This window comes from Trachypithecus francoisi, unplaced genomic scaffold (assembly GCF_009764315.1).
Source record: "Trachypithecus francoisi isolate TF-2019V2 unplaced genomic scaffold, Tfra_2.0 Lachesis_group15, whole genome shotgun sequence".
In the NCBI taxonomy this organism is placed as follows: Eukaryota; Metazoa; Chordata; class Mammalia; order Primates; family Cercopithecidae; genus Trachypithecus; species Trachypithecus francoisi.
The window spans coordinates 96,958,133-96,983,142 of NW_022681460.1; the positions used below are offsets into that span (position 1 = coordinate 96,958,133).

The following is a 25,010-nucleotide window of genomic DNA, read 5'->3' on the forward strand; positions in this document are numbered from 1 at the left end:
GCTGGAATTACAGGCGCCCACCACCACGCCCAGCTAATTTTGAATTTTTAGCAGAGACAGGGTTTCTCCATGTTGGTCAGGCTGGTCTCGAACTCCTGACCTCGGGTGATCCGCCTGCCTCAGCCTCCCAAAGTGCTGGGATTACAGGCGTGAGCCACCATGCCCGGCCTACCATGCCATTTTATAGCAAGGACTTGAGCATCTGAAGATTTTAATATGGTTCGGGGGATCATGGAATCAATTCCCGAAAGATCCTGAGGGAGACTGCATAGTAAAATGTTAACAATTGGGACATCCGATTGAAGGGCATATGAGTTTTACTGCTGCTAGTTTTTCAACTTTCTGTGGATTTAAAATTTTTCAAAATGAAAAGGAGAGAAAAAAAATAAAATAAAATTACAATAGGAAAGCACTAACATTAAGACCTGGAAATAACTTACTAAATTCACATCACAAAGTTCTGTGTATAAGACTTTCCATTGCAGCCCTTTATGTAGGTATAAAAATAAATTCCTGGAAACAACCTAAATGTTGTTTAAGGAAATGGATGAACAATTTATGGCCCATTCATATGATGGAATACTAAAGAACCATTGAGAGAAAAAGAAAGAAAAGTGGCCAGTCCCGGTGGCTTATGCCTGTAATCCCAGCACTTTGAGAGGTGGAGGTGGGAGGATCACTTGGGCTCAGGAGTTCAAAACCAGCCTGGACAACATAGCCAGATGGCATCTTAAAAAAAAAGACAGAAAAGACACAAATGTGAGGAGATGACCATCACTCAGAGGAAAATTGAGTACTTGAGAAGGAATGAGAATATGAATTTTCACCATTTTTGTATACCTTTTGAATTTTGTGCTATGTGAATGCATTTCCTATTTTAAAAAATCAGGCCGGGCGCGGTGGCTCATATCTGTAATCCTAGCACTTTGGGAGACCGAGGCGGGTGGATCACCTGAGGTCGGGAGTTCGATACGAGCCTGACCAACATGGAGAAACCCCATCTCTACTAAAAATACTAAATTAGCCGGGTGTGGTGGCACATGCCTGTAATCCCAGCAACTCGGGAGGCTGAGGCAGGAGAATCGCTTGAACCCGAGAGGCAGAGGTTGCGGTGAGCAGCATCACACCACTGCACTTCAGCCTGGGCAACAAGAGCGAAACCTCATCTCAAAAAAAAAAAAAAGAAAGAAAGAAAAAAAAAATCAAAGCTAAAAATATTTTTTAAAGAAGAAGAGTTTTGTATGTCCATGGACATGAGAAAGGATACAATATAAAACTAAGTGAAAAAAAAAGAAAAAATATTAAATGAAAAAATAAGTTACCAAACAGGATTATACTATTATCTCATTTTTTTCTGAAAAAATAAATAATTGCTTTTCATAAATAATTTCCGGAAATATTCATAAGAAAATGTTAACAGTCATTACGTAACCTATGGAGAGTGAAAATAAGAGGTGAAGTTAAGGAGCAATTTTTTTCTCTTCAATTTACACCCTTCAGTACTGCTTGAATTTTTTATATAACATACATTACCATAACAATAAAAAGCAACAAAACACATACAGAATCAAATTGTTAAAAAAGAGCCACCAAGCACAGTGGCTCACGCCTGTAATCCCAGCACTTTGGGAGGCCGACATGTGCGGATCACTTGAGATAAGGAGTTCGAGACCAGCCTGGCCAACATGGTGATACCCCGTCTCTACTAAAAATACAAAAATTAGCTGGGTGTAGTGGCAGGCGCCTGTAATCCCAGCTAGTTGGGAGGCTGAGGCAGTAGAATTGCTTCAACCTGGGAGGCAGAGGTTGCAGGGAGCCAAGATCACAGCACTGTACTCTATCCTGGGCAACAGAGTGAGACTGCATCTCATAAAAAAAAGAACAAAATCTGAGAGAGGGACTCAAAGTTCCAGGCTTTTCCTTTTTTGTTTGTCTGTTTGTTTGCTTGTTTTTTGTTTTTAATTTGTGATGAGGTCTTGCTATGTTGCCAGGGCTGGTCTTGAACTCCTTGGCTCAAGCAATCCCCCTGCCCCACCTTGGCCTCCCAAAGTGCTGGATTACAGGTGTGAGCCACCGCAACCGTCCAGGCTTTTAATTTAAAGATGAAGAAACAAAATTCGGCCTGGTGTGGTGGCTCATGCCTGTAATCCCAATACTTTAGAAGGCCGAAGCAAGAGGATCAATTGAGCTCAGGAGTCTGAGATCAGCATGGGCAACATAGTGAGGCCTCGTCTGTACAGAAAAATAATAAAATTTAAATAATTAGCCAGGCATGGTGGTGCGCACCTGTAGTCTCAGCTACTCAGGAGGCTGAGGCAAGAAGATCGCTTGAGCCTTGGAAGTCTTGACAGCCTCTGTGGGTAGAACACCATGAGAAAAGCCAATAAAGCCACGGTGGCTCACACCTGTAATCCCAGCACTTTGGGAGGCCGAAGCGGGCAGATCACCTGAAGTCAGGAGTTCGAGACCAGCCTGGCCAACATGGCAAAACCCTGTCTCTACTAAAAATATAAAAATCAGCCGGGCATAGTGGCACACACCTGTAGTCCCAGCTACTCAGGAGGCTGTTTGAACCTGGGGAGATGGAGATTGTAGTTCCAGCTACTTGGAAGAATCGTTTGAACCTGGGAGATGGAGGTTGCAGTGAACCAAGATTGCGCCACCGCACTCCAGCCTGGGTGACAGCGCAAGACTCCATCTCAACAACAACAAAAAAGTGATATGACGGATCCTTTTACATAAAAGAGGAACAGATCAAGAAGCAATGAAATGTTCTAGAAAACAGTCGCATTTACCGTGATATGCTGATTGTCAGAGGTATGATTGCCAAACACAGCCCGATCAACAACACCAACAGGAAGAAGAAATTAGAATTGGATGCTCTGAACGGCCTGGGGGAGGGTCTGCAGGTGTAAAGCAGACTCCACTACAAGGAGAGAAAGAAAGAAAAATTAAGATCAATGAGTACAGCTTCTATAAGGATAAATAAGCGCATTCCTGCATTACAGTGGGAATGTTAATCACTCTAATCTTTCCAGAGGGTAGTCCAGCAATACAGATCAAAATGAAAAAGGTTTCATCCAGACTCCAAACTTTGGAGAATTCATGCTGATGAAATAGAAGAGGAAATGGGCCAAAACACAGGTATGTAGATGTTTTGTTTGTTTGTTTGAGATGGAGTCTCACTCTGTCACCCAGGCTGGAGTGCAGTGGCGTGATCTTGGCTCACTGCAAGCTCCGCCTCCCAGGTTCACGCCATTCTCCTGCCTCAGCCTCCCGAGTAGCTGGGACCACAGGCTCCCACCACCACGCCCGGCTAATTTTTTGTATTTTTAGGAGAGACGGCATTTCACCGTGTTAGCCACGATGGTCTCAATCTCCTGACCTCGTGATTTGCCCGCCTTGGCCTCCCAAAGTGCTGGGATTACAGGCATGAGCCACCATGCCCAGCCGGGTATGTGGATGTTTAATGCTACAGTCATTGATAACACGGAATAACTGCAAGCAACCTAAATAGCTATCAGTGGGAGTTTGTGGCTGGGTGAGACATCTCATGTCTGTAATCCCAGCACTTTGGGAGGTCAGGGCAGGAGGATCACTTGAGGCCAGGAGTTTGAGGCTGCAGTGAGCTATGATCATGCTATTGCACTCCAGCTTGGGCAACAGAGAAAGACCCTGTCTCAAAAAGAAAAGTGGAGGTGGGGAGCAGGAGTTCATTAGGTTATAGTTAAAGGTTAAAATACATCTGTATAGAATGAAATACCATACAGTCCTAAAGATGATGAGGCCGGGTGCAGTGTCTCACACCTGTAATCCCAGCATTTCGAGAGGCCTAGGTGGGTGGATCACTTGAAGCCAGGAGTTCGAGACCAGCCTGGCCAACATGGTGAAACCCCGTTTCTACTAAAAATACAAAAATTAGCTGGGTCTGGTGGTGCGTGCCTGTAATCCCAGCTACTCAAGAGGCTGAGGCACAAGAATCACTTGAACACGGGAGGCGGAGGCTGCAGTGAGCTGAGATCGCGCCATGGCACTCCAACCTGGAGTGAGACCCTGTCTCAAAAAATTTGTTCTTAAATAAAATAAAGGCCGGGCGCGGTGGCTCAAGCCTGTAATCCCAGCACTTTGGGAGGCCGAGACGGGCGGATCACGAGGTCAGGAGATCGAGACCATCCTGGCTAATACGGTGAAACCCTGTCTCTACTTAAAAATACAAAAAACTAGCCGGGCAACGAGGCGGGCGCCTGTAGTCCCAGCTACTCGGGAGGCTGAGGCAGGAGAATGGCGTAAACCCGGGAGGCGGAGCTTGCAGTGAGCTGAGATCCGGCCACTGCACTCCAGCCTGGGTGGCAGAGCAAGATTCCGTCTCAAAAAAAAAATAAATAAATAAATAAATAAAAATAAAAATAAAAATAAAATAAAAGATAGTACTTTGTCAAAGCGTGGGTGTAATCAGTGCATGATAATTTGTGTAAAGTACAGGCAGAGTGGGAACACATGGCATTATCATCTACTATTATTACTAACACTATTATTATTATTAACACTATTATTATGATTTTCAATTTTGAATCCTCAGGGCCTAGCATAATAGGTAATCAATAAATATTGGGCTTGTTAACAGAGGGTACCTCTGGAAGAAGGGACAGAAGTTACTGTATACATATGTGCATTATTTAAATGTTTAATATTGTATTGCCTCTACAATAAAGAAAAAAGAGGCTGGGCACAGTGGCTCATGCCTATAATCCCAGCACTTTGGGAGGCTGAGGTGGGCAGATCACCTGAGGTCAGAGGTTCAAGACCAGCCTGACCAACATGGAGAAACCCTGTCTCCAATAAAAATACAAAATTAACCAGGCATGGTGGTCCATGCCTGTAATCCCAGCTACTAAGGAAGATGAGGCCAGAGAGTCGCTTGAACCTGGGAAATGGAGATTGCCGTGAGCCAAGATTGAGCCATTGCACTCCAACCTGGGCAACAAGAGCAAAACTCCATCTCAAAAAATAAAATAAATAAAATAAAATAAAAAGAGGTTAATAAGCCCAGATGAACCAGTCATCTACAAGGCTACGTCCCTCATTAGCACTTAGTTCTGGCTCAATGGACTGTGAACCGCCCAAGGTCTTACACAAATCATTGAGACCTGAAAATAAATGCACTGGTCCAGGCAGGGTGGCTCACACCTGCAATTCCAGCACTTTTGGGGGCTGAAGTGGAAGGATTACTTGAGCCCAGGAGTTCAAGACCAGCCTGGGCAACATGGCAAGACCTCCATCTCTAATTAAAAAAAAAAAAATTCAAAAAACCAAATAAATTTTAAAAATGCATTGGCTCCAAAATACAACAGAAAATTATAAAATACATCTGGCCTTAACAAAACAATTCTTAACAAAACTCTCAAAATTATAAAAACATAAAAATTCATCAAGAGTAGGCCGGGCGCGGTGGCTCACGCCTGTAATCCCAGCACTTTGGGAGGCCAAGGTGGTTGGATCATGAGGTCAGGAGTTCAAGACCAGCCTGGCCAAAATGGTGAAACCCCGTGTTTACTAAACGTACAAAAATTACAGTACGCCTGTAATCCCAGCTACTCAGGAGGCTAAGGCAGGAGAATCGCTTGAACCTGGAGGGGCGGAGGTTGCAGTGAGCCGAGATCGCACCACTGCACTCCAGCCTGGGCGACAGAGCAAGACTCCATCAAAAAAAAGAAAATTCCATCAAGAGTCTTTTTCGGCCGGGCGCAGTGGCTCACGCTTGTAATCCCAGCACTTTAGGAGGCCGAGGCCGGTGGATCACAAGGCCACAAATTCAAGACCAGCCTAGACGAGTTGGTGAAACCCCATCTCTACTAAAAACACAAAAATTAGCCAGGCGCAGTGGCAGGCTCCTGTAGTCCCAGCTACTCAGGAGGCTGGGGCAGGAGAATCACTTGAACTCAGGAGGGGAAGGATGCAGTGAGCCGAGATCGCGCCACTGCACTCCAGCCTGGGTAACAGAGTGAGACTCCATCTCAATAAAAAAGCATATTTTTCTAGAATAAATGTATATTTTAAATAAAGGATGTAATTTTGACCTGTCTCATGGGATATGAGGTGAGCTCCAGACATACTGGTGCCCTGGAAGGTTGAAAATGGCCCAGCATATGAGCCCCCATTCCAGCCCCCATTCCCACTGGCTCCTTACCTCTTTCACATAGAAGATGATAATGAATTTCAAGGTTGCAATTGCAGGGAGAAGGGGTGAGAAAAAGGCTCCGATCCAGCAGATGGTTTGCCCATAAACTATCCCCAGGACGTTATCAGGAATGGCAAACTCCTGCTGCCCCCAGCACTGAATCAGCTTCCAAGAGGAAAAGTAGGTCACCAGGAGCCTGGAAACAGACAATTCTCACTTGGGCTACTGGTGTCTGCCAAGGCCACAGAACCATATTACAAAGATCAGGACTATTTCCATGCATATTTCTCATGGACACTGGTTAGTCATGTGTCTTAAAGATGCAGAATATAATGAACTCGGGAATCATTAAGATCAGGTTCCAAGTCTCAGATCTACAGTTCGGCACTCAAATTGATACAATTCTTGACTTTTTTTTTTTTTTTTTGAGACAAGGTCTCACTCTGTCACCCAGTCTGGAGTGCCGTGGTGCAATTGTAGCTCACTGTACTCTCGACCTCCAAGCCTCAAACGATCCTCCTGCCTCAGCCTCCCGAGTGGCTGAGACTACATGTGCATGCTTGGCTAATTGGCTAATTTTTGTTTTTTATAGGGACAGGGTCTCACTATTTTGCCCAGGCTGGTCTCAAACTCCTGGCCTCAAGTGATCCTCCTTCCTTGGCCTCACCAGTGCTAGGATTATGGGTGTAAGCCACTGTGCCCAGGCTTCCATATTCATTTTTAAGGACTCACTAGACCTCTGGCCTCTGCCTAGATTATCTGCATACGTGGGTAAAGAGTGGTTAAGTGAACAGAGAATAATAACAGAAATGACAACACAGTTTATGATAATCATGCTGGTGATAGCTAATATTTTGTTGAGTTCTGTACTGTGGAGTGTTCTCAGTGCTTTCATCTGCATTAATTATCCCATTTACTCCTCACTACAAAGTTACTGGGTGAGTACTTCTACTATCCCCATTTTACAGGTGAGAAAATAGGCACAGAGCTTAAATAATTTGCCCGAGGTTACATGACTAGCAAGCGGCAGGGCAGGAGCTTGAACCCAGATCAGGAGACAGGCGTCCATTGCCGCCTGGAGGGTCTGCACCTTTTGTGCTGATGGCAGAAGGCCATCCCCAGCAAAACCTCATGGAAAGCGACCCCATTTCTGCTCTTCATGCTGCCTTTAGATGAGCAACTAATGAATGCTGAGGTCAACAGCCTGGAGCTGCTTGAAAGTTTCCAGTTGTGAACAGACACAATGGTTCAAACCTGTAATCCCAGCACTTCGGAAGACTGAGGCAGAAGGATCATTTGAGGCCAGTTTGAGACCAGCCTGGGCAACATAGCAAGAGTTCCTCTCTATAAAAAATTAAAAACTTGGCCTGGCACGGTGGCTCATGCCTCTAATCCTAGCACTTTGGGGGGCCGAGGCAGGTGGATCATGAGGTCAGGATATCAAGACCATCCTGGCTAACATGGTGAAACCCTGTCTCTACTAAAAATACAAAAAATTAGCCAGGTGTGGTGGCAGGTGCCTGTAGTCCCAGCTACTTGGAAGGCTGAGGCAGGAGAATCGCTTGAACCTGGGAGGCAGAGGTTGCAGTGAGCCGAGATTGCGCCACTGTACTCCAGCCTGGGTGACACAGCAAGACCCTGCCTCAAAAAAAAAAAAAAAATACAGTTGCCAGTTGTCAGATTTTCAGGGCTATAGAGTCATCCAGCAGCTTCTGGAATGCAGCTGCAATGGACCCTCCAGTTTGTGTGTGTGTGTGTGTGGTGGGGGGGAATAATAAGGGCACCCCTCACACTTACTTTCTAGGAAAATCCACGAAGAGTGTCACAGCCAAGATGATGATGAAGTCGAAGATCATCAGCTTGTACATTTCCTGCCCAACTTGGGTCTCCCAGCACTGAAACCAAAGAGAGTGAGGGAAACTGAAAGACCCTAGCTGAGGCAGAGAAAGCCAGGCTCCCAAGACACCTTCTAATTCCCTTTCCAACTCCAGATCCTGTGGCTCCAGCGAGGGCATCAGCTGATGCAAACTCTGAACCTCAGCACAGACTTTGGTTTCCAAGCCCTCAGAAGTGCCTGGGGTTGGACTCCAAGGGGCCACACTCTGTCTCATCACTAGAACTGGAAAGCGAAGCAACTGCAGTTCAAACCCATGACTTCAACGGCTGTTCTCTTGACCATGACACTGTACTCCGGAAGGACCCAGCCAGCCGCATGCCCCCGCCCCACAACTCACCGGGTAGAGTTTCTGGTTGTAGCCGCAGAGGTCGCAGGTGTCATCATCACAGGATGTGATCTTAGAGCCCAGTGTGAACACCAGGACACATATGGTGGCCAGCCGCATAAAGACACACCTTCGGAAAGAGAAGGAGGAGGGAGGATGGGAAGATGAGGCCCTCAGGGCGGCTGGTCCCTTGGAACTGCGGCTAGGGAATGTAGAAGCTGCCTTTTTTTTCTTTTTCTTTTTTTTTGAGACGGAGTATCGCTGTCGCCCAAGCTGGAGTGCAGTGGTGCAATCTCGGCTCACTGCAACCTCCGCCTCCAGGGTTCAAGCGATTCTCCTGCCTCGCCCTCCCAAGTAGCTGGGACTACAGGCGCCCGCCACCACACCCGGCTGATTTTTTTAATTTTTAGTAGAGATGGGGTTTCACCATGTTAGCCAGGATGGTCTTGATCTCCTGACCTTGTGATCCACCTGCCTCGGCCTCCCAAAGTGCTAGGATTACAGGCGTGAGCCCCCATGCCCAGCTTTTTTTTTTTTTGGTAGTGGGAGATGGAGTGTTTGTTCTGTCGCCCAGGCTGGAGTGCAGTGGCACGATCTCAGCTCTCCTGCCTCAGCCTCCCAAGTAGCTGGGATTACAGGTGTCTGCCACCATGCCCAGCTAATTTTTTTTCTATTTTTAGTAAAGATGAGGTTTCACCATGTTGCCCAGGTGGTCTGGAACTCCTGGCCCCAAGCAATCCGCCTGTCTCAGCCTCCCAAAGTGCTGGGATTACAGGCGTGAGCCATCGTGGATGGCCCAAAGCTGCCTTTCTTAAAAGAAAACCCCAGCCAGGCATAGCAGCTCACGCCTGTAATCCCAGCACTTTGGGAGGTAGAGACAGGAGGATCATGTGAGCCCTGGAGTTTGAGACCAACCTGGGCAACAAAGTCAGACCACTACCCGCTGGCCGTCTCTACAAAAAAACAAAAATAAAAATTAGCAAGGTGTGGTGGTGACCCAGCTACACAGGAGACTGAGGCAAGAGGATTGCTTGAGCCCAGGAGATCAAGGCTGCAGTGAGCCGAGATTGAGCCACTGTACTACAGCCTCAGGGACAGAGTGAGAAAAAAAACAAACAAACAACAACAACAAAAAACAATGTAGGGCGTGGTGGCTCACGCCTGTAATCCCAGCACTTTGAGAGGCCGAGGCAGAGGGATCACCTGAGGTTAGGAATTCAAGGCTGGCCTGGTCAACATGGTGAAACCGTCTCTACCAAAAACACAAAAATTAGCTGGGCGTGGTGGCGCACGCCTGTAATCCCAGCTACTCCAGAGGCTGCAGCAGGAGAATCGCTTGAACCTAGGGCACGGAGGTTGCAGTGAGCTGAGATCACACCACTACACCCAGCCTGGGTGACAGAGCAAGACTCCATCTCAAAAAAAAAAAGCAGGCCGGCGCGGTGACACACGCCTATAATCCCAGCACTTTGGGAAGCAGAGGCAGACAGATCACCTGAGGTCAGGAGTTCAAAACCAGCTTGACCAACATGGAGAAACCCCGTCTGTACTACAAATACAAAGTTAGCCAGGCATGGTGGCACATCCCTGCAATCTCAGGTACTCAGGAGGCTGAGGTGGGAGAATCGCTTGAACCCGGGAGGCGAAGGTTGCCACCACACCCAGATGAGATCGCACCATTGCACTCCAGCCTGGGCAACAAGAGTGAAACTCCATCTCAGAAATAAATAAATTAATTAATTAAAAAAAGCAGACCCCTAAATGGGTACAGAATTTCTTTTGGGGCTGATGAAAAGGTTCTGGAGATGGATGGTGGTGATGGCTGCACAACATTGGGGCTGTATTTAATGCCACTAAATTGTATTCTGGCAATGGTTAAAATGGCAACTTTTATGTCACGTATATGTTACTATAATTTTTTATTTTTTATTTTTTATTTATTTATTTATTTTTTTGAGACGTAGTCTCGCTCTGTCACTATGGCTGGAGTGCTATGGCCGGATCTCAGCTCACTGCAAGCTCCGCCTCCCGGGTTTACGCCATTCTCCTGTCTCAGCCTCCCGGGTAGCTGGGACTACAGGTGCCGCCACCTCGCCCGGCTAGTTTTTTGTAGTTTTTAGTAGAGACGGGGTTTCACCGTGTTAGCCAGGATGGTCTCGATCTCCTGACCTCGTGATCCGCCCGTCTCGGCCTCCCAAAGTGCTGGGATTAGAGGCTTGAGCCACCGCGCCCGGCCACTATAATGTTTTAAAAAGATCAGAAAGCTGGGACCTCCTAATTCCGTGATGACATAGTGACACTATAGGACATGACACATTCCTGAAAAGAACCAGTGGAATATTTTCTGTATCAGCTTCGCGGGATGTTTGGTATGCTGAAAAGTGAAAAAAAGTATGCTGCAGAGATATCACAGAAATATGATACTATTTTTGGAAGAAAAAACTTGTGAGTGTTGGCACAAACATCAGGAACTGTGTGGACAAAAACACACTGGGTTCAAGGGAGGTGGGTGGAGACGGTGAGTTTTTGTTCTCGTTTTTTTTTTTTTAAAGACAATTTTCTATTGTTTGGTTTGTAATACAAAAATAAATAGAAATATTTGGCTAACACGGTGAAACCCCATCTCTACTAAAAAATACAAAAAATTATCTGGGCGTGGTGGCGGGTGCCTGTAGTCCCAGCTACTCGGGAGGCTGAGGCAGGAGAATGGCGTGAACCCGGGAGGCGGAGCTTGCAGTGAGCCATGATTGTGCCACTGCACTCCAGCCTGGGCGACACCGTGAGACTCCGTCTCAAAAAAAAAAAAAAAAAAGAAAGAAAGAAACATTAAAGAATAAGGGAGGCTGGGCATGGTGGCTCATAAGCCTGTAATCCCAAAGCTTTGGGAAGCTTAGGTGGGAGGACTGCTTGAGCCCAGGAGTTTGAGAACAACCTGGGCAACGTGAGGATATCCTGTCTCTACAAAAAATTAAAAAATCAGCTTGGCATGGTGGCGTACACCTCTAGTCCCAGTTACTCGAGAGGCTGAGGCACTTGGGCCCAGGTGGTCAAGGCTGCAGTGACCTATGATCATGCCACTGCACTCCAGCCTGGACAACAGAGCAAGACCCAGTCTCCAAAAAAAAAAAAAGGAAAGAAAAGAATGAGGGCAAAAGTGAACCCACGCCCTCTAATCACTCTTCTCATTACTGACACCACACTCTGCGCCTCTGCTGGGATACAACAGGAAGGACATGGCACCACTGATGAGGCTTCCTTAACTAAAAACTGACACAAAATCTAACAAAAACTCTGAATCTACGCAGTCATTGACAGCAATTATGGGCACAGAAAAACAAATTAAACACACCAGGAAGAAACAATGGACGAAATCCAGAATAGGAGCTATTCTACAGGAAAACGATCCAGTTTCTTCCACAAATCAAAGGCTTAACAAAAGGGAAGGGGAAACTCTGAAAAGAATACAAGGCATTTAGGAGACTTGACAACCAAACACAGCATGTGGGCCTTGTTTGGATTCTGCTTTGAACAAATCAACTGCGGAAAACCATCTGCAACCCCACCCGGGAGACTGACTCGATTTTATTAAGTGTGATGATGGTTATATTTAAAGCTCCCATCACTTAGAGATATAATGAAGTTGGCTGGGCGCGGTGGCTCACGCCTGTAATCCCAACACTTCGGAAGGCTAAGGTGGATGGATCATCTGAGGTCAGGAGTTCGAGACCAGCCTGGCCAACATGGTGAAACCCCGTCTCTACTAAAAATATATTTTAAAAAATTAGTTGGGCATGGTGGCCCGTGCCTGTAGTCCCAGGCATTCGAGAGGCTGAGGCAGGAGAATTCCTTGAACCCGGGAGATGGAGGTTGCCGTGAGCCAAGATCGCGCCACTGCACTCCAGCCTAAGCAAAAGAGCAAGACTCCGTCTCAAAAAAAAAAAAAAAGGTATAATGAAGTGTTTACAGATGAAATGGCATGTTGCCTGAGATTTGCTTAAAATAATCCACCAAAGAAACGGGGAATGGATGGAAACAAGATTAGCAAAATGTTGGGAATGACCGAAATGTAAGTGAAAGGCATATGGGAATCATCACACTATGCAGTCTGTTTGAAAACTTTGAGACCAGGCATGGTGGCTCTTGCCTGTAATCACAGGATTTGGGAGGTGGAGGTAAGAAGGTCACTTAAGCCCAGGAATTCAAGACCAGCCTGGGTAACATAACAAAACCCTGTCTCTACAAAAAAAAAAAATTGTTTTTTATCAGCTGTGCATGGTGGTGCATGTCTGTGGTCCCAGCTATGTGAGAGGCTGAGGTGGGAGGATTGTTTGAGATCAGGGATTTGAGACTGCAGTAAATTATGATCGCACCACTGCACTTCAGCCTGGGGGACAGAGTGAGACCCCAGCTCAAAAAAAAAATTTTTTTTTCAAAATAAAAAATGTTTTATATAAGATGCAAATGCTATCTAAGGCATGTGAGAAACAGAAAGAAAACTCTCAAGTCCTGCACAGTCCCACCTGGTCCTCTCCACTCATTTGTGTAAACTCCCTGGACTCTGCCTTATAGCTGTCATTTCTGACAGTTTTAGAGTAACTGCTGCTCTTAGGGTCCCAGCCTATGCCCTGTGCTATTATATGAACCAAAAACATAATATCAAGGAGTAGACTCTCAAATCAAAGACATTTCACCATATGTACAGATTCTGATTCATTCATGGGGGCTGTCTGAAGGTTGAGGAGGACTCTTGGCTCAGCAGGAAAATGCACCACAATTGATTAGCAATGTCTGCCATGGGCAAGAGAGGGCAGCTGGTGATTGGCTTGACATGCCCGCCACCTTCACGTTAGGCATTACCTAAGGATTGTCAGCCGGATCTCAAAGCCTGGGGAATAATCCTCATAGCGGATGATCTTAGCAAAGATCATTGGGGTGATAAAATTGGCCAGTGTGATCACAATAGATGGTAGATACAATATCAAGAGGTTCTCTCCAAAAACCATCTTGTCAATTTCCTAGGAGGACAACAAAACTTATTAGGAGTATATAAGGAAGTTACACCACAAATAGATACAACAAAAAAGAACTCAACTATGGGTGTTGGCAAATGAAACATATTTGTCATTCAACATGGCCTGTAAATGTAAGTCATCTCGTTCCTTTTTTTTTTTTTTTTGAGATGGAGTCTCCCTTTGTCGCCCAAGCTGGAGTATAGGGACATGATCTCGGCTCACTGCAACCTCCGTCTCCCGGGTTCAAGCGATTCTCCTGCCTCAGCCTCCCGAGTAGCTGGGACTACAGGCACCTGCCACCACACCAGGCTAATTTTTGTATTTTTAGTAAAGTCAAGGTTTCACCATGTTGGTCAGGCTGGTCTCAAACTCCTGACCTCAGGTGATCCACCTGCTTTGGCCTCCCAAAGTGCTGAGATTACAGGCATGAGCCACTGCGCCCGGCTGCCATCTCCTTCAGATGTTCCAAAAGAGGTATCTAGTACTGCGTGGGGAGAAAACCAGGCTCTACTGGATTTATTAAGGAGTTGTGTAAGAAGACCCATGAATTCTGTATAAATAGGCAATTTAAAGTATCTTCAAGGGTGTAGGATTGATTTGAAATTGAAATAGCAATTCCCTGCTTTCACAGTAATAGACTACTTAGACAATATATAGCTATCTGCAATAAAAAGTAAATTTCCTAGCCTCCCTTGTAGCTAGGTACTACCATGTGACTAAATTCTGGCCAAGGGGATATGAGTGGAAGTTTTTAGTGTAACCTCCAGGTCATGCCCTTTAAAGGAAGAAATGTGCCCCCCTTAGCCCCTTCATCTCCTTCCCCTTGGCTAGAATGTGGCCATGGTGGTGAGCTATCCTGTACCATACAGAAGACCATACTTAGCCAGGCGCGGTGGCTCATGCCTATAATCCCAGCACTTTGGGAGGCTGAGGCAGGTGGATCTCTTGAGGTCAGAAGTTCGAGAGCAGCCTGGCCAATCTGGCGAAACCCTGTCTCTACCAAAAATACAAAAATTAGCCAGGTGTGGTGGCAGGTGCCTGTAATCCCAGCTACTCGGGAGGCTGAGACAGGAGAATTACTTAAACCCAGGAGATGGAGGTTGCAGTGAGCCGAGACTGTGCCACTGTACTCCAGTCTGGGTGACAAAGCGAGACTCTGTCTCAAAAAAAAAAAGAAAGAAGAAAAGAAAACCATATCCTAGGGAGGGCAGAGCCACAAGATGAACGGAATCTGGACCCCGATGATTGATTTCATAAATCAGAGCCACTAGACAAACTTGGATTTTTATTTTTATTTTTATTTTTATTTTTTTTTTTTTTTTTTGAGACGGAGTCTTGCTCTGCCGCCCAGGCTGGAGTGCAGTGGCCGGGTCTCAGCTCACTGCAAGCTCCGCCTCCTGGGTTTACGCCATTCTCCTGCCTCAGCCTCCCAAGCAGCTGGGACTACAGGCGCCTGCCATGTCGCCCGGCTAGTTTTTTTGTATTTTTTAGTAGAGACGGGGTTTCACCACGTTAGCCAGGATGGTCTCGATCTCCTGACCTCGTGATCCGCCCGTCTCGGCCTCCCAAAGTGCTGGGATTACAGGCTTGAGCCACCGCGCCCGGCCCAAACTTGGATTTTTAAAACCACTGCTATTTTAGGTAAACTAAGGCCTTAGTTCATAAATAACAGTCAGGGATAAAACCCTAGTCCAGCCTAGTTTTGAATATTGCAAATTCCAGGAGTAGTAAGGATCTCAAACACTACACTTTAGATGCTTTTAAAAATTTCTCTAAGGCCAGGTGCGGTGGCTCACACCTGCAATCCCAGCACTTTGGGAGGCCAAGGTAGGTGGATCTCTTGAGGTCAGGAGTTCGAGACCAGCCTGGCCAACATGGTGAAACCCCGTCTCTGCTAAAAATACAAAAATTAGCTGGGTGTGGCGGTGCATTCCTGTAATGCCAGCTACTAGGGAGGCTGACGCACACGAATCACTTGAACCTGGGAGGTGGAGGTTACAGTGAGCTGAGATCACACCACCACACTTCAGCCTGAGCAAGAGTGAGACTCTGTCTCAACAACAAACACAAAAAAATTCTCTTAAAAGTGAAAACTGGGCAAGGCCAGTGGCTCACATCTGTAATCCCAACACTTTGGGAGGTGGAGGAGGGCAGATCACCTGAGGTCGGAAGTTCAAGACCAGCCTGATCAACCTAGAGAAACCCCATCTCTACTAAAAACACAAAATTAGCCAGGCGTGGTGGCACATGCCTGTAATCCCAGCTACTAAGGAGGCTGAGGCAGGAGAATCGTTTGAACCTGGGAGGCAGAGGCTGCAGTGAGCCAAGACAACACCATTGTGCTCCAGCCTGGGCAACAAGAACAAAACTGTGTCTCAAAAAAAAAAGCGGAAACTGATCACTCTGATTTTCAGGTCTTTTTTTTTTTTTTTTTTTTTTTTTTGAGACGGAGTCTTGCTCTGCCGCCCAGGCTGGAGTGCAGTGGCCGGCTCTCAGCTCACTGCAAGCTCCGCCTCCCGGGTTCACGCCATTCTCCTGTCTCAGCCTCCCGAGTAGCTGGGACTACAGGCGCCCGCCTCGTCGCCCGGCTAGTTTTTTGTATTTTTTAGTAGAGACGGGGTTTCACCGTATTAGCCAGGATGGTCTCGATCTCCTGACCTCGTGATCCGCCCGTCTCGGCCTCCCAAAGTGCTGGGATTACAGGCTTGAGCCACCGCGCCCGGCTGATTTTCAGGTCTTGATCATATCAGCCAAACTTGTTATCTCCATATGTAAAACAGAAATGACGATGGTATCTACCTCACAGGTTTTCAGTGCACTAGGCATAATGTCCAGCCAGAGTTCAAGTTAACTTACCTTTTTCATGTGCTCTTGAGAGAAGACAGTTGCTACATATATTGCATAAAAGCATGCCCCTAAAACAGCCAGAACAATACAGTTCAAAAACAGTCTCAAAGAGTAAATGCGTATTGTTTCTTCTGAGGTCCTTTCTGCTATTTTCTGCCGTATTCTTTCTTCCTCCAGATCTGCCTGAAGATAAAAGAAAATTCATTTGTGAGCAGTGGGATGAAGGGATACTCACGGATAGAAACTGATTCATCATTCTGTCCCCATCCATCTTTAAGAGTTCTAGCCAGGCGTGGTGGCTCACTCCTATAACCCTAGCACTGTGGGAGGCCAAGGTAGGAGGATCACTTGAGCCCAGGAGTTCAAGACCAACCCTGGCAACATAGGGAGACTCCATCTCTACAAGAAAACCCGGAAGAATTAGCTGGGTGTGGTGATGAGTGCCTGTAGTCCCCGCTACTCGGGAGGCTGATGTGGAAGATTGCTTGAGCATGGGAGTTCGAGTCTGCAGTGATATATGATCATGTCACTGTACTCCAGCCTGGATGACAGAGTGAAATGCTATCTCAGGAAAAAACACAAAAAACAACAACAACAACAACAAAAACTTCTTTTAAATATTCATCTCCTGCAAGATACCATCCTAGACTTAGCCCAACTACTTTTTTTCTTTTTTTTGAGATGGAGTCTCGTTCTGTTGCCGGGCTGGAGTGCAATGGTCCAATCTCGGCTCACTACAACCTCTGACTCCCTGGTTCAAGTCATTCTCCTGCCTCAGCTTCCCGAGTAGCTAGGATTACAGGCATGCACCACCATGCCCAGCTAATTTTTGTAATTTTAGTAGAGATGGGGTTTCACCATATTGGCCAGGATGGTCTCAATCTCCTGACCCTGACATGCCTTGGCCTCCCAAAGTGCTGTATTACAGGCATAAGCCTCTGCGCCTGGCCTAGCCCAACTATTGTTTATGTCTACTAAAGGCCTAAGTAAAGGCAGAATCTATTTAAGACTGCAATTGGGCTTTGCAATAAATGTGAAAACAGAACTATAAACTATTTAGGATATTACTTAAATAGAGTATGTGTCATTTCTTCAAACAGCATACAGTTGAGGTGTTATTTTTTCTTTTACACAATCTAGTAGTCTCTGCTTTTATTAGGAGAATTTAATCTGTTCATATTTAGTGTAAGAAATAATAGATTTGATTTGATTCCTTCCATTTTATTATGCTTTTGATTTATTTGTCCCCTCCTCCTTTGCTTTGATGGGTTTATTAACATGCTATTCTTTACTCCTTTCTCTCCTTATTCATTTGAAAACTCTTGTGTACTTTTTTTTTTTTTTTTGAGACGGAGTCTCACTCTGTCACCCAGGCTGGAATGCAGTGGTGCAGTCTCGGCTCACCGCAATCTCCACCTCCTGGGTTCAAGCGATTCTCCTGCCTCTGACTCCCGAGTAGCTGAGACTACAGGCATATGCCACCATGCCCTGCTAATTTTTTGTATTTTTAGTAGAGATGGTTGGAAACTCTCTTGTACTTTTTTTTTTTTTTTTTTTTTTGAGACACAGTCTCACTCTGTCACCCAGGCTGGAATGCAGTGGCACAATCTTGGCTCACTGCAACCTCCACCTCCTGGGTTCAAGTGATTCTCCTGCCTCAGACTCCTGAGTAGCTGGGACTACAGGCATGTGCCACCATGCCCGGCTAATTTTTTGTATTTTTAGTAGAGATGAGGTTTCACCATGTTAGCCAGGACGATCTCGATCTCCTGACCTCGTGATCTGCCTGCCTCAGCCTCCCAAAGTGTTATATTACAGGCATAAGCCACCGCACCCGGTCTGTACTTTTTCATATACTCTCCATCCCACACTATTATCATGACATTCCCTCCTTACTCCCATTTCTCCTGGTATAAGCAGTGTTTATGACAGGTCCTCCTCACGTGGAAAAATAACAGTGTAAAGTAGCACGGTGTGGGGAAAGACATCATCTCCTTCCATCCACTGTGTCCCCACCCCACTTCCCAGTCCCAGTTCACCAGGGCTCCTGTTCAGGTCTAGGGTAATCAACCCCAGTGACATGTTTGCTGTGAAAAATTCTTGAAAGCGGCCGGGCGCGGTGGCTCAAGCCTGTAATCCCAGCACTTTGGGAGGCCAAGATGGGCGGATCATGAGGTCAGGAGATAGAGACCATCCTGGCTAACACAGTGAAACCCCGTCTCTACTAAAAAAAAAAATACAAAAAACTAGCCGGGCGAGGTGGCGGGTGCCTGTAGTCCCAACTACTTGGGAGGCTGAGGCAGGAGAATGGCGTAAACCCGGGAGGCGGAGCTTGCAATGAGCTGAGATCCGGCCACTGCACTCCAGCCTGGGAGACAGAGAGAGACTCTGTTTCAACCAAAAAAAAAAAAAAAAGAAAAATTCTTGAAAGCTATAGAGGGGTAACTTACTAAGCACCAGGGACAACCTGTCCCCCACCCTTGATCCTCTGCAAGCTGAAAACTCAGGGTCCAAAGGCAGGACCTTGCTGGTGAGGACCCCACCACGGGAAAACCCAGGAGCACTCACTCGGAGCTCGTATCGCAAGCTACTGTGCTTCAGATCCGCCATGCTGCGGTTAGTGATGCAGAAGTCCCAGCCAGCAAAGATCTTGTTGCAGTAACTCTGAAAGTGCTCCTCACTCCGAATCAGGTTGATTTTGAATCCTTCCACCGACCTGACCCCAAAACACAATAATCCTTCTTATAGAAACAACAGCAAAAGAGAGTCCCCTGAATTGGCTGTGTCTGAAACTTAAAAAGTGAGACATAGCTGCATTTTCAGCTCATTGTGACATGGTCAAGTTAGGGGCCATTCTAAATATATGTGGCCGCTAACAAGGCATCTCATTGTTGATTCTTTCCTTTTACCCATCTGATTGCTTCAATCACAGCTAGAATAAAATCCATACTTTTTCCCCCAACTTTTATTTTAGATTCAGGAGTACATGTGCAGGTTTGTAACCTTGGTAATACTGCATGATGCTAAGATTTGGGGTAGAAATGATCCCGTCGTCCAGGTACTGAGCACAATATCCAACAGTTCTTCAATCCCTGCCTCCCTCTCTCCCTCTCCACTCTAGGAGTCCTCAGTTTCTTTTGCTGCCATCTTTATCTCCATAAGTACCCAATGTTTAGCTTCCACTAATAAGTGAGAACATGTGGTATTTGGCTTTCTGTTCCTGCATTAATTTGCTTTGGATAATGGCCTCTAGCTGCAACCATGTTGCTGAAAAGGACATGATTTCATTCTTTTTATGGCTGTGTAGTATTCCATGGTGTTTATGTACCACATTTTCTTTATCCAGTCCTCCGCTGATGGGCATCTTGGTTGATTCCATTTCTTTGCTATTGTGAGTAGCACTGTGATGAATATAGCACTGTGATGGATAGCACTGTGATGAATATAAGAATATGTTGGCCGGGCGCGGTGGCTCAAGCCTGTAATCCCAGCACTTTGGGAGGCCGAGACGGGCGGATCACGAGATCAGGAGATCGAGACCATCCTGGCTAACATGGTGAAACCCCGTCTCTACTAAAAATACAAAAACTAGCCGGGCGAGGTGGCAGGCGCCTGTAGTCCCAGCTACTCGGGAGGCTGAGGCAGGAGAATGGCGTAAACCCGGGAGGCGGAGCTTGCAGTGAGCTGAGATCTGGCCACAGCACTCCAGTCCGGGCGACAGAGCGAGACTCCGCCTCAAAAAAAAAAAAAAAAAAAAAAAGAATATGCGTATGTCTTTTTGGTAGAATGATTCATTTTCTTTTAAAATCCAAACTCCTTAATACAGCTGAGAGATCCCTATGTGATCCAGCTGTGCCGTGGCCTCTCCTCCCATGTGACTATGCTTGCTTTCTCTCTTCTATAAATACACAAATTCCTGTTCCTGCCTCTGGGAAATTCCCACTACCATCTCCAGGGATGGTGCTCCTCTCACGCTCCCTATGGCTGGTCTCCTTCCCATCCTTCAGGTTTGGGCTCAAATAACCCCTTTATAATCCCTCACCTCCCCATCTAAGGCTGTAACCCCCACTTGAAGCCAGTCCTTTTTATGTATTCATTTATTTACTTACTTATTTTTGAGACGGAGTCTCACTCTGTCACCCAGGCTGGAGTGCAGTGGCGCAGTCTCAGCTCACTGCAACCTCCGCCTCACAGGTTCAAGCGATTCTCCTGCCTGAGCATTCCGAGTATTTGAGATTACAGGCGCCTGCCACCGCGCCCAGCTAATTTTCTGTATTTTTAGTAGAGACAGGGTTTCACCAGGTTGGCCAGGCTGGTCTCGATCTCCTGACCTCAGGTGATCCGCCTGCCTCGGCCTCCCAAAGTGCTGGGATTACAGGCATGAGCCCCCATGCCCAGCCCAGTCCCTTTTATTTAGTTCACAGCAATGATACTAACCTGCAATTACCTTATTCATCTGTTTACTGCTTGTAACTCCTCACTCTAACTAAATTTTAAATTCCTTGAGAGCAGGTCCCCTGGCTGTCTTGCCACCTTTATATCCATAATGCATGGACTATATACTTTGGTTAACATGCAACTGATGGATAAAGCAATGAATAAATGACATAAATAGTATATTAACTATGTAGTGAGCACCTGTTTAGGTCATATACAATTGTTGCATATTTTTATTCATTCAAATGCTTTCATGGAAAAATACACCTGGCACTTGATATAAAACACCAGATGCCATACACAGTCCTCTGTAGATGAAACAGGTTATTTTTAGGATTTGCCAGTGAGGCAAGGCATAAAGACAATAGAAATGGAAGGAATTGTTATGATCAGTCATTCCCCCAAAGGATTACAGCAAAGAATTTAAGTCAGAACCACATGGAGTACTTTCCCCAAATCCAGTTCCCAAATGGTTTCTTACCTGAGATTTTCAATTCGGTAAGTCTCATGTGGGCTCCAGAAATATGCCATGTTATAAAGCTTACGGTGACCCATCCCAGTTGCAAGCCTCTGATTTAGACCAGACCTACATTTTATGTTTTATTTTTTGAGATGGGAGTCTCACTCTGTCACCCAGGGTGGAGTGCAGTGGTCTGATCATGGCTCTCGGCAGCCTCAACCTCTCCAAGTTCAGGTGATCCTCCCACCTCAGCCTCCCACGTAGCTCAAACTACAAGTATGCACTACCACACCTAGCTATTATTTGTATTTTTTGTAGAAACAGGGTTTTGCCATGTTGCCCAGAGTTGATCTTGAACTCCTGGGCTCAAGCGATCCACCCACCTTGTACTCCCAAAGTGCTAGGATTACAGGTGTGAGCCACCATGCCTGACCCAGACCTACATTTTACAGATGAGAAAACTAAGATCCAGAGGAAGGAAAATTATTTCCCTATATCCAGAGAGTTAGGTGGCAGAACTGGTGTTACTTTGATGATAATGATGATGATGATGATTTTAATTCAATAAACGTCTATAAGGTGCTAGGCACAGTGCTAAGGTGTTCATTCACCTGCCTAGTTTATGTGAATCCTCCCAACAACTCTTCCAGGTATGCACATTTCACAGATGAAGAAAATGAGGCTCAAAGAGGTGAACTGACATTCCGGCCATGGTCTCTGGCCTACAAAGTCCATACTCTTTGTCACTCTGTGGCACATCCACTTCCTGGGCCACAGCAGGCCTTTCTCCCATTACATCACACCCAGCCCTCCCTCCATGGCCTTCCCCAGAAAGCAATCAAGGCCTTGAGCTTGAACAAGATTCACAGGTGGATTCGCTGTACAACTAACAAACCTTATTCATTCGGCCCGGCACGGTGGCTCATGCCTGTAATCCCAGCACTCTGGGAGGCCGAGGTGGGTGGATCACGCGGTCAGGAGTTCGAGCAGACTGGCCAACGTGGTGAAACCCCATCTTTACTAAAAATGCAAAAATTAGTCAGTCGTGGTGGAGTGCGCCTGTAATCTCAGCTACTCGGGAGGCTGTGGCAGAAGAATTGCTTGAACCCAGAAGGCAGAGGTTGCAGTGAGCCAGGATCATGCCACTGCACTCCAGCCTAGGTGACAGAGCAAGACTCTGTCTTGCAAAACAAAACAAAAACAAAAAACCTTATCCATTCTTCAGTCTTCTTTGAAGACTCTTCTTTGGAAGACTCTAGCAATGTGTTCCTATGGTCTTATTTGGTTGTTGTTTTGTTTTATTTTTATCATTTACAAAACATATTTTCATACTCTTTGTCTTAAAGATGGCGCTTCCAAATTGTCTAGCCTGTAGGTCCATAAAACTTGGATCTCGCCTGGCACAATCAAGGAACCCCAATCAACCAATGTTTCTTTACCAAGCATCTCTTTGCCCCTCAAAAGCAGCCTGAGGCTTCTTCTCATTTGTACATAGTACATTTGGGTGGGGGATGGATGCTCACTAGTTCACGTTCATCTCATAGATTCTGACTCAGGATACAAGTGCCAGGTTGGGCACTGGGGTTTTCTTTGCAGTGGTGAATCCTGGTCCTTATGGAGGGCCAGATCCATCCGCAGCACCCTGGTCTGTTCTGCACCTGTGATAAGGGGCTTCACAGCTCCACGGCTTACAACACTGTGTATGCTCTCACAGGGACAATCAAGTGGGCAATAAAGAGGTCCATCCATGATACTGTCTGCGAAGAAACTCCCCTGGGGCAGAGATGGCAAGTTGTCCATCAAAAATTTGTGGTTCACCTTCTACAGTACAGTGTCACTGCTGGGTAATGGCTGCCCAGCCAGGAACAATGTTTCCCGGCCTCCCTTGCAGTTGGTTATAGTCATGTGACTAAGCTATAGCCAATGGGATGTGAGTGATGGACACCACTTCCAGGTCTGGCCTATAAATACCCTCCGCATGGTTCTCCTCCATGCATTTTCCTTTCCCATTCCTCTGAGGGACCTTCGAAGCCACATGCTGAAGATGCCTGAACTTTGGTCAACTTTAGTCCTAGAATACTATAAGAAGAATTCTACCACACTAACCTGTGCCCCTACCCAGAACTGTCATGTAAAAGAGAAATAGAGGTTTTGTTTTTGTTTCGTTTGTTTGTTTTTGAGACAGTCTTGCTCTGTCGCCCAGGCTGGAGTACAGTGGCATGATCTTCGCTCACTGCAGCCTTGCCTCCCATGTTCAAGTGATTCTCGTGTCTCCACCTCCCAGGTAGTTGGGACTACAGGTGTGTGCCACCATGCCTAGCTAATAAAAAAGAAATAAAATTTCTATTGTGTTTGGGTCATTGTACCTTTTGTACCGGTTGTTTGTTAAGGGAATTAATACTCTTCTCTTCTCTTGGGAATTGCTCTCTCTCCCTAAAGCACTTGTCTCCCACAGGAAAAGCCATGTTGTCATAGGACCCTAGCCCCTGGCCACAGCTGAAGGAGTGCAGTGCTGAGCACTTGAAACTCCAGGGGCTCATCGCAGACACACTGCTCCCCATGGCCACAGTGGAAGGGTCAGGGCTGGAAACCTAAATGAAGCAGAAACCACAAGTCTCTGCTAAGGATTTCTGCATCTGTGACCCAGGAGGTCAAGGCTGATGCAAACTATAAGATGCCCTATTTCCCACCACTTAAGAAAGCCACCACTACACCAAAGAATTGAAGACGAGGGATTCTTGCTTTTGATGTTGTTCCTAAGCCATCGCTCCATCTTTGTCCTTCCTGTAATTTGAGTTTCCTCCCTTCCTTGGATCTGTGAGCCACTCAATAACCATCAGAGCTCAGTTTCTGCTACTTACAACCCAGTAGACACCTTGTTAACATACACACCAAAGCAAAGGAAAGGGTGTGTGTGCAGTTGGGTGGGATTGCCAGATGTGTTCAGTAGTGACTGAGTGGAGAACCCCACGCCAGGCACCGTGGCTCATACCTGTAATCCCAGAATTTGGGGAGGCCAGGGTGGGCGGATCACCTGAGGTCAGGAGTTCCAGACCAGACTGGCCAACATGGTGAAACTCTACCAAAAATACAAAAATTAGCTAGGCGTGGTGGCACGTTCCTATAGTACTAACTACCCAGGAGGCTGAGGCACGAGAAGTGAAACCAGGAGGTAGAGGTTGCAGTGAGCCAAGATTACACCACTGCACTCCAGTCTGGGTGACAGAGAAAGACTGTGTGTGGAAAAAAAAAAGAGAACCTCAGTCTGCTACTCCATCCCAAATCCTGACTTCTATTTCTCCCAGGTCTCTTCAGCTGCCAATATGTACTCACAAACCCTTCCCCACAAAACCCACCACTGGACTCCGCTCATCCTTTAGGTAATGGCCCCCAGGGCTCCCATATCTCCAACAGCCTCCAGCCACCAAGGGTAATTCAGAAAGAATGCAAGGACAGACTTTACCTTTTCACGATCCAAAGAAGGCTCAGGGCCAGGTAGGCGATTGTGCTTATCAAATACGCCAGGGGCAGATCATAGGTGAAGTTCTGAAATTTCACCCCATCAATGGTGTAATGTCCGTAAAAGAGGCTAGTCTCCTCCAGGAAACCCTGAAACGAAGCCAAGAGCATGAGGTTAGACGGGTCAGCTCACTGTGGAGCAATCAGAAGAGTAGTCCCTGCGTCAAGGAACACAAGTTCCAGTGTCCCCTTTCCTCTCTGTATCCCCAGAGACTGGGACAGCCCCAGAGGCACAGGGAGTACTCAGTGTTTGGGAAATAAAGCACTGATAAAACCCTGACATTAAAAATGCACAGGTGGGCCAGGCAAGGTGGCTCATACCTGTAATCCCAGCC

General features: G+C 46.4%; 1 protein-coding gene across 3 annotated transcripts in view; it reads right to left on the bottom strand.

The window, feature by feature from the left end:
• TMC7 (transmembrane channel like 7) overlaps positions 1 to 25,010 on the bottom strand; it is a 69,677-nt gene that overhangs the window by 8,610 nt on the left and 36,057 nt on the right. For all 3 annotated transcript variants that reach the window (XM_033235611.1, XM_033235610.1, XM_033235609.1), the window contains exons 6-13: positions 24,620 to 24,765; positions 18,828 to 18,975; positions 16,269 to 16,442; positions 13,258 to 13,415; positions 8,413 to 8,530; positions 7,976 to 8,073; positions 6,188 to 6,374; positions 2,796 to 2,926 (exon numbers count right to left, since the gene is read on the bottom strand). In XM_033235611.1, the coding sequence (XP_033091502.1) occupies positions 2,796 to 2,926; positions 6,188 to 6,374; positions 7,976 to 8,073; positions 8,413 to 8,530; positions 13,258 to 13,415; positions 16,269 to 16,442; positions 18,828 to 18,975; positions 24,620 to 24,765 (1,160 nt within the window). The remainder of the gene's footprint in view (positions 1 to 2,795; positions 2,927 to 6,187; positions 6,375 to 7,975; positions 8,074 to 8,412; positions 8,531 to 13,257; positions 13,416 to 16,268; positions 16,443 to 18,827; positions 18,976 to 24,619; positions 24,766 to 25,010) is intronic.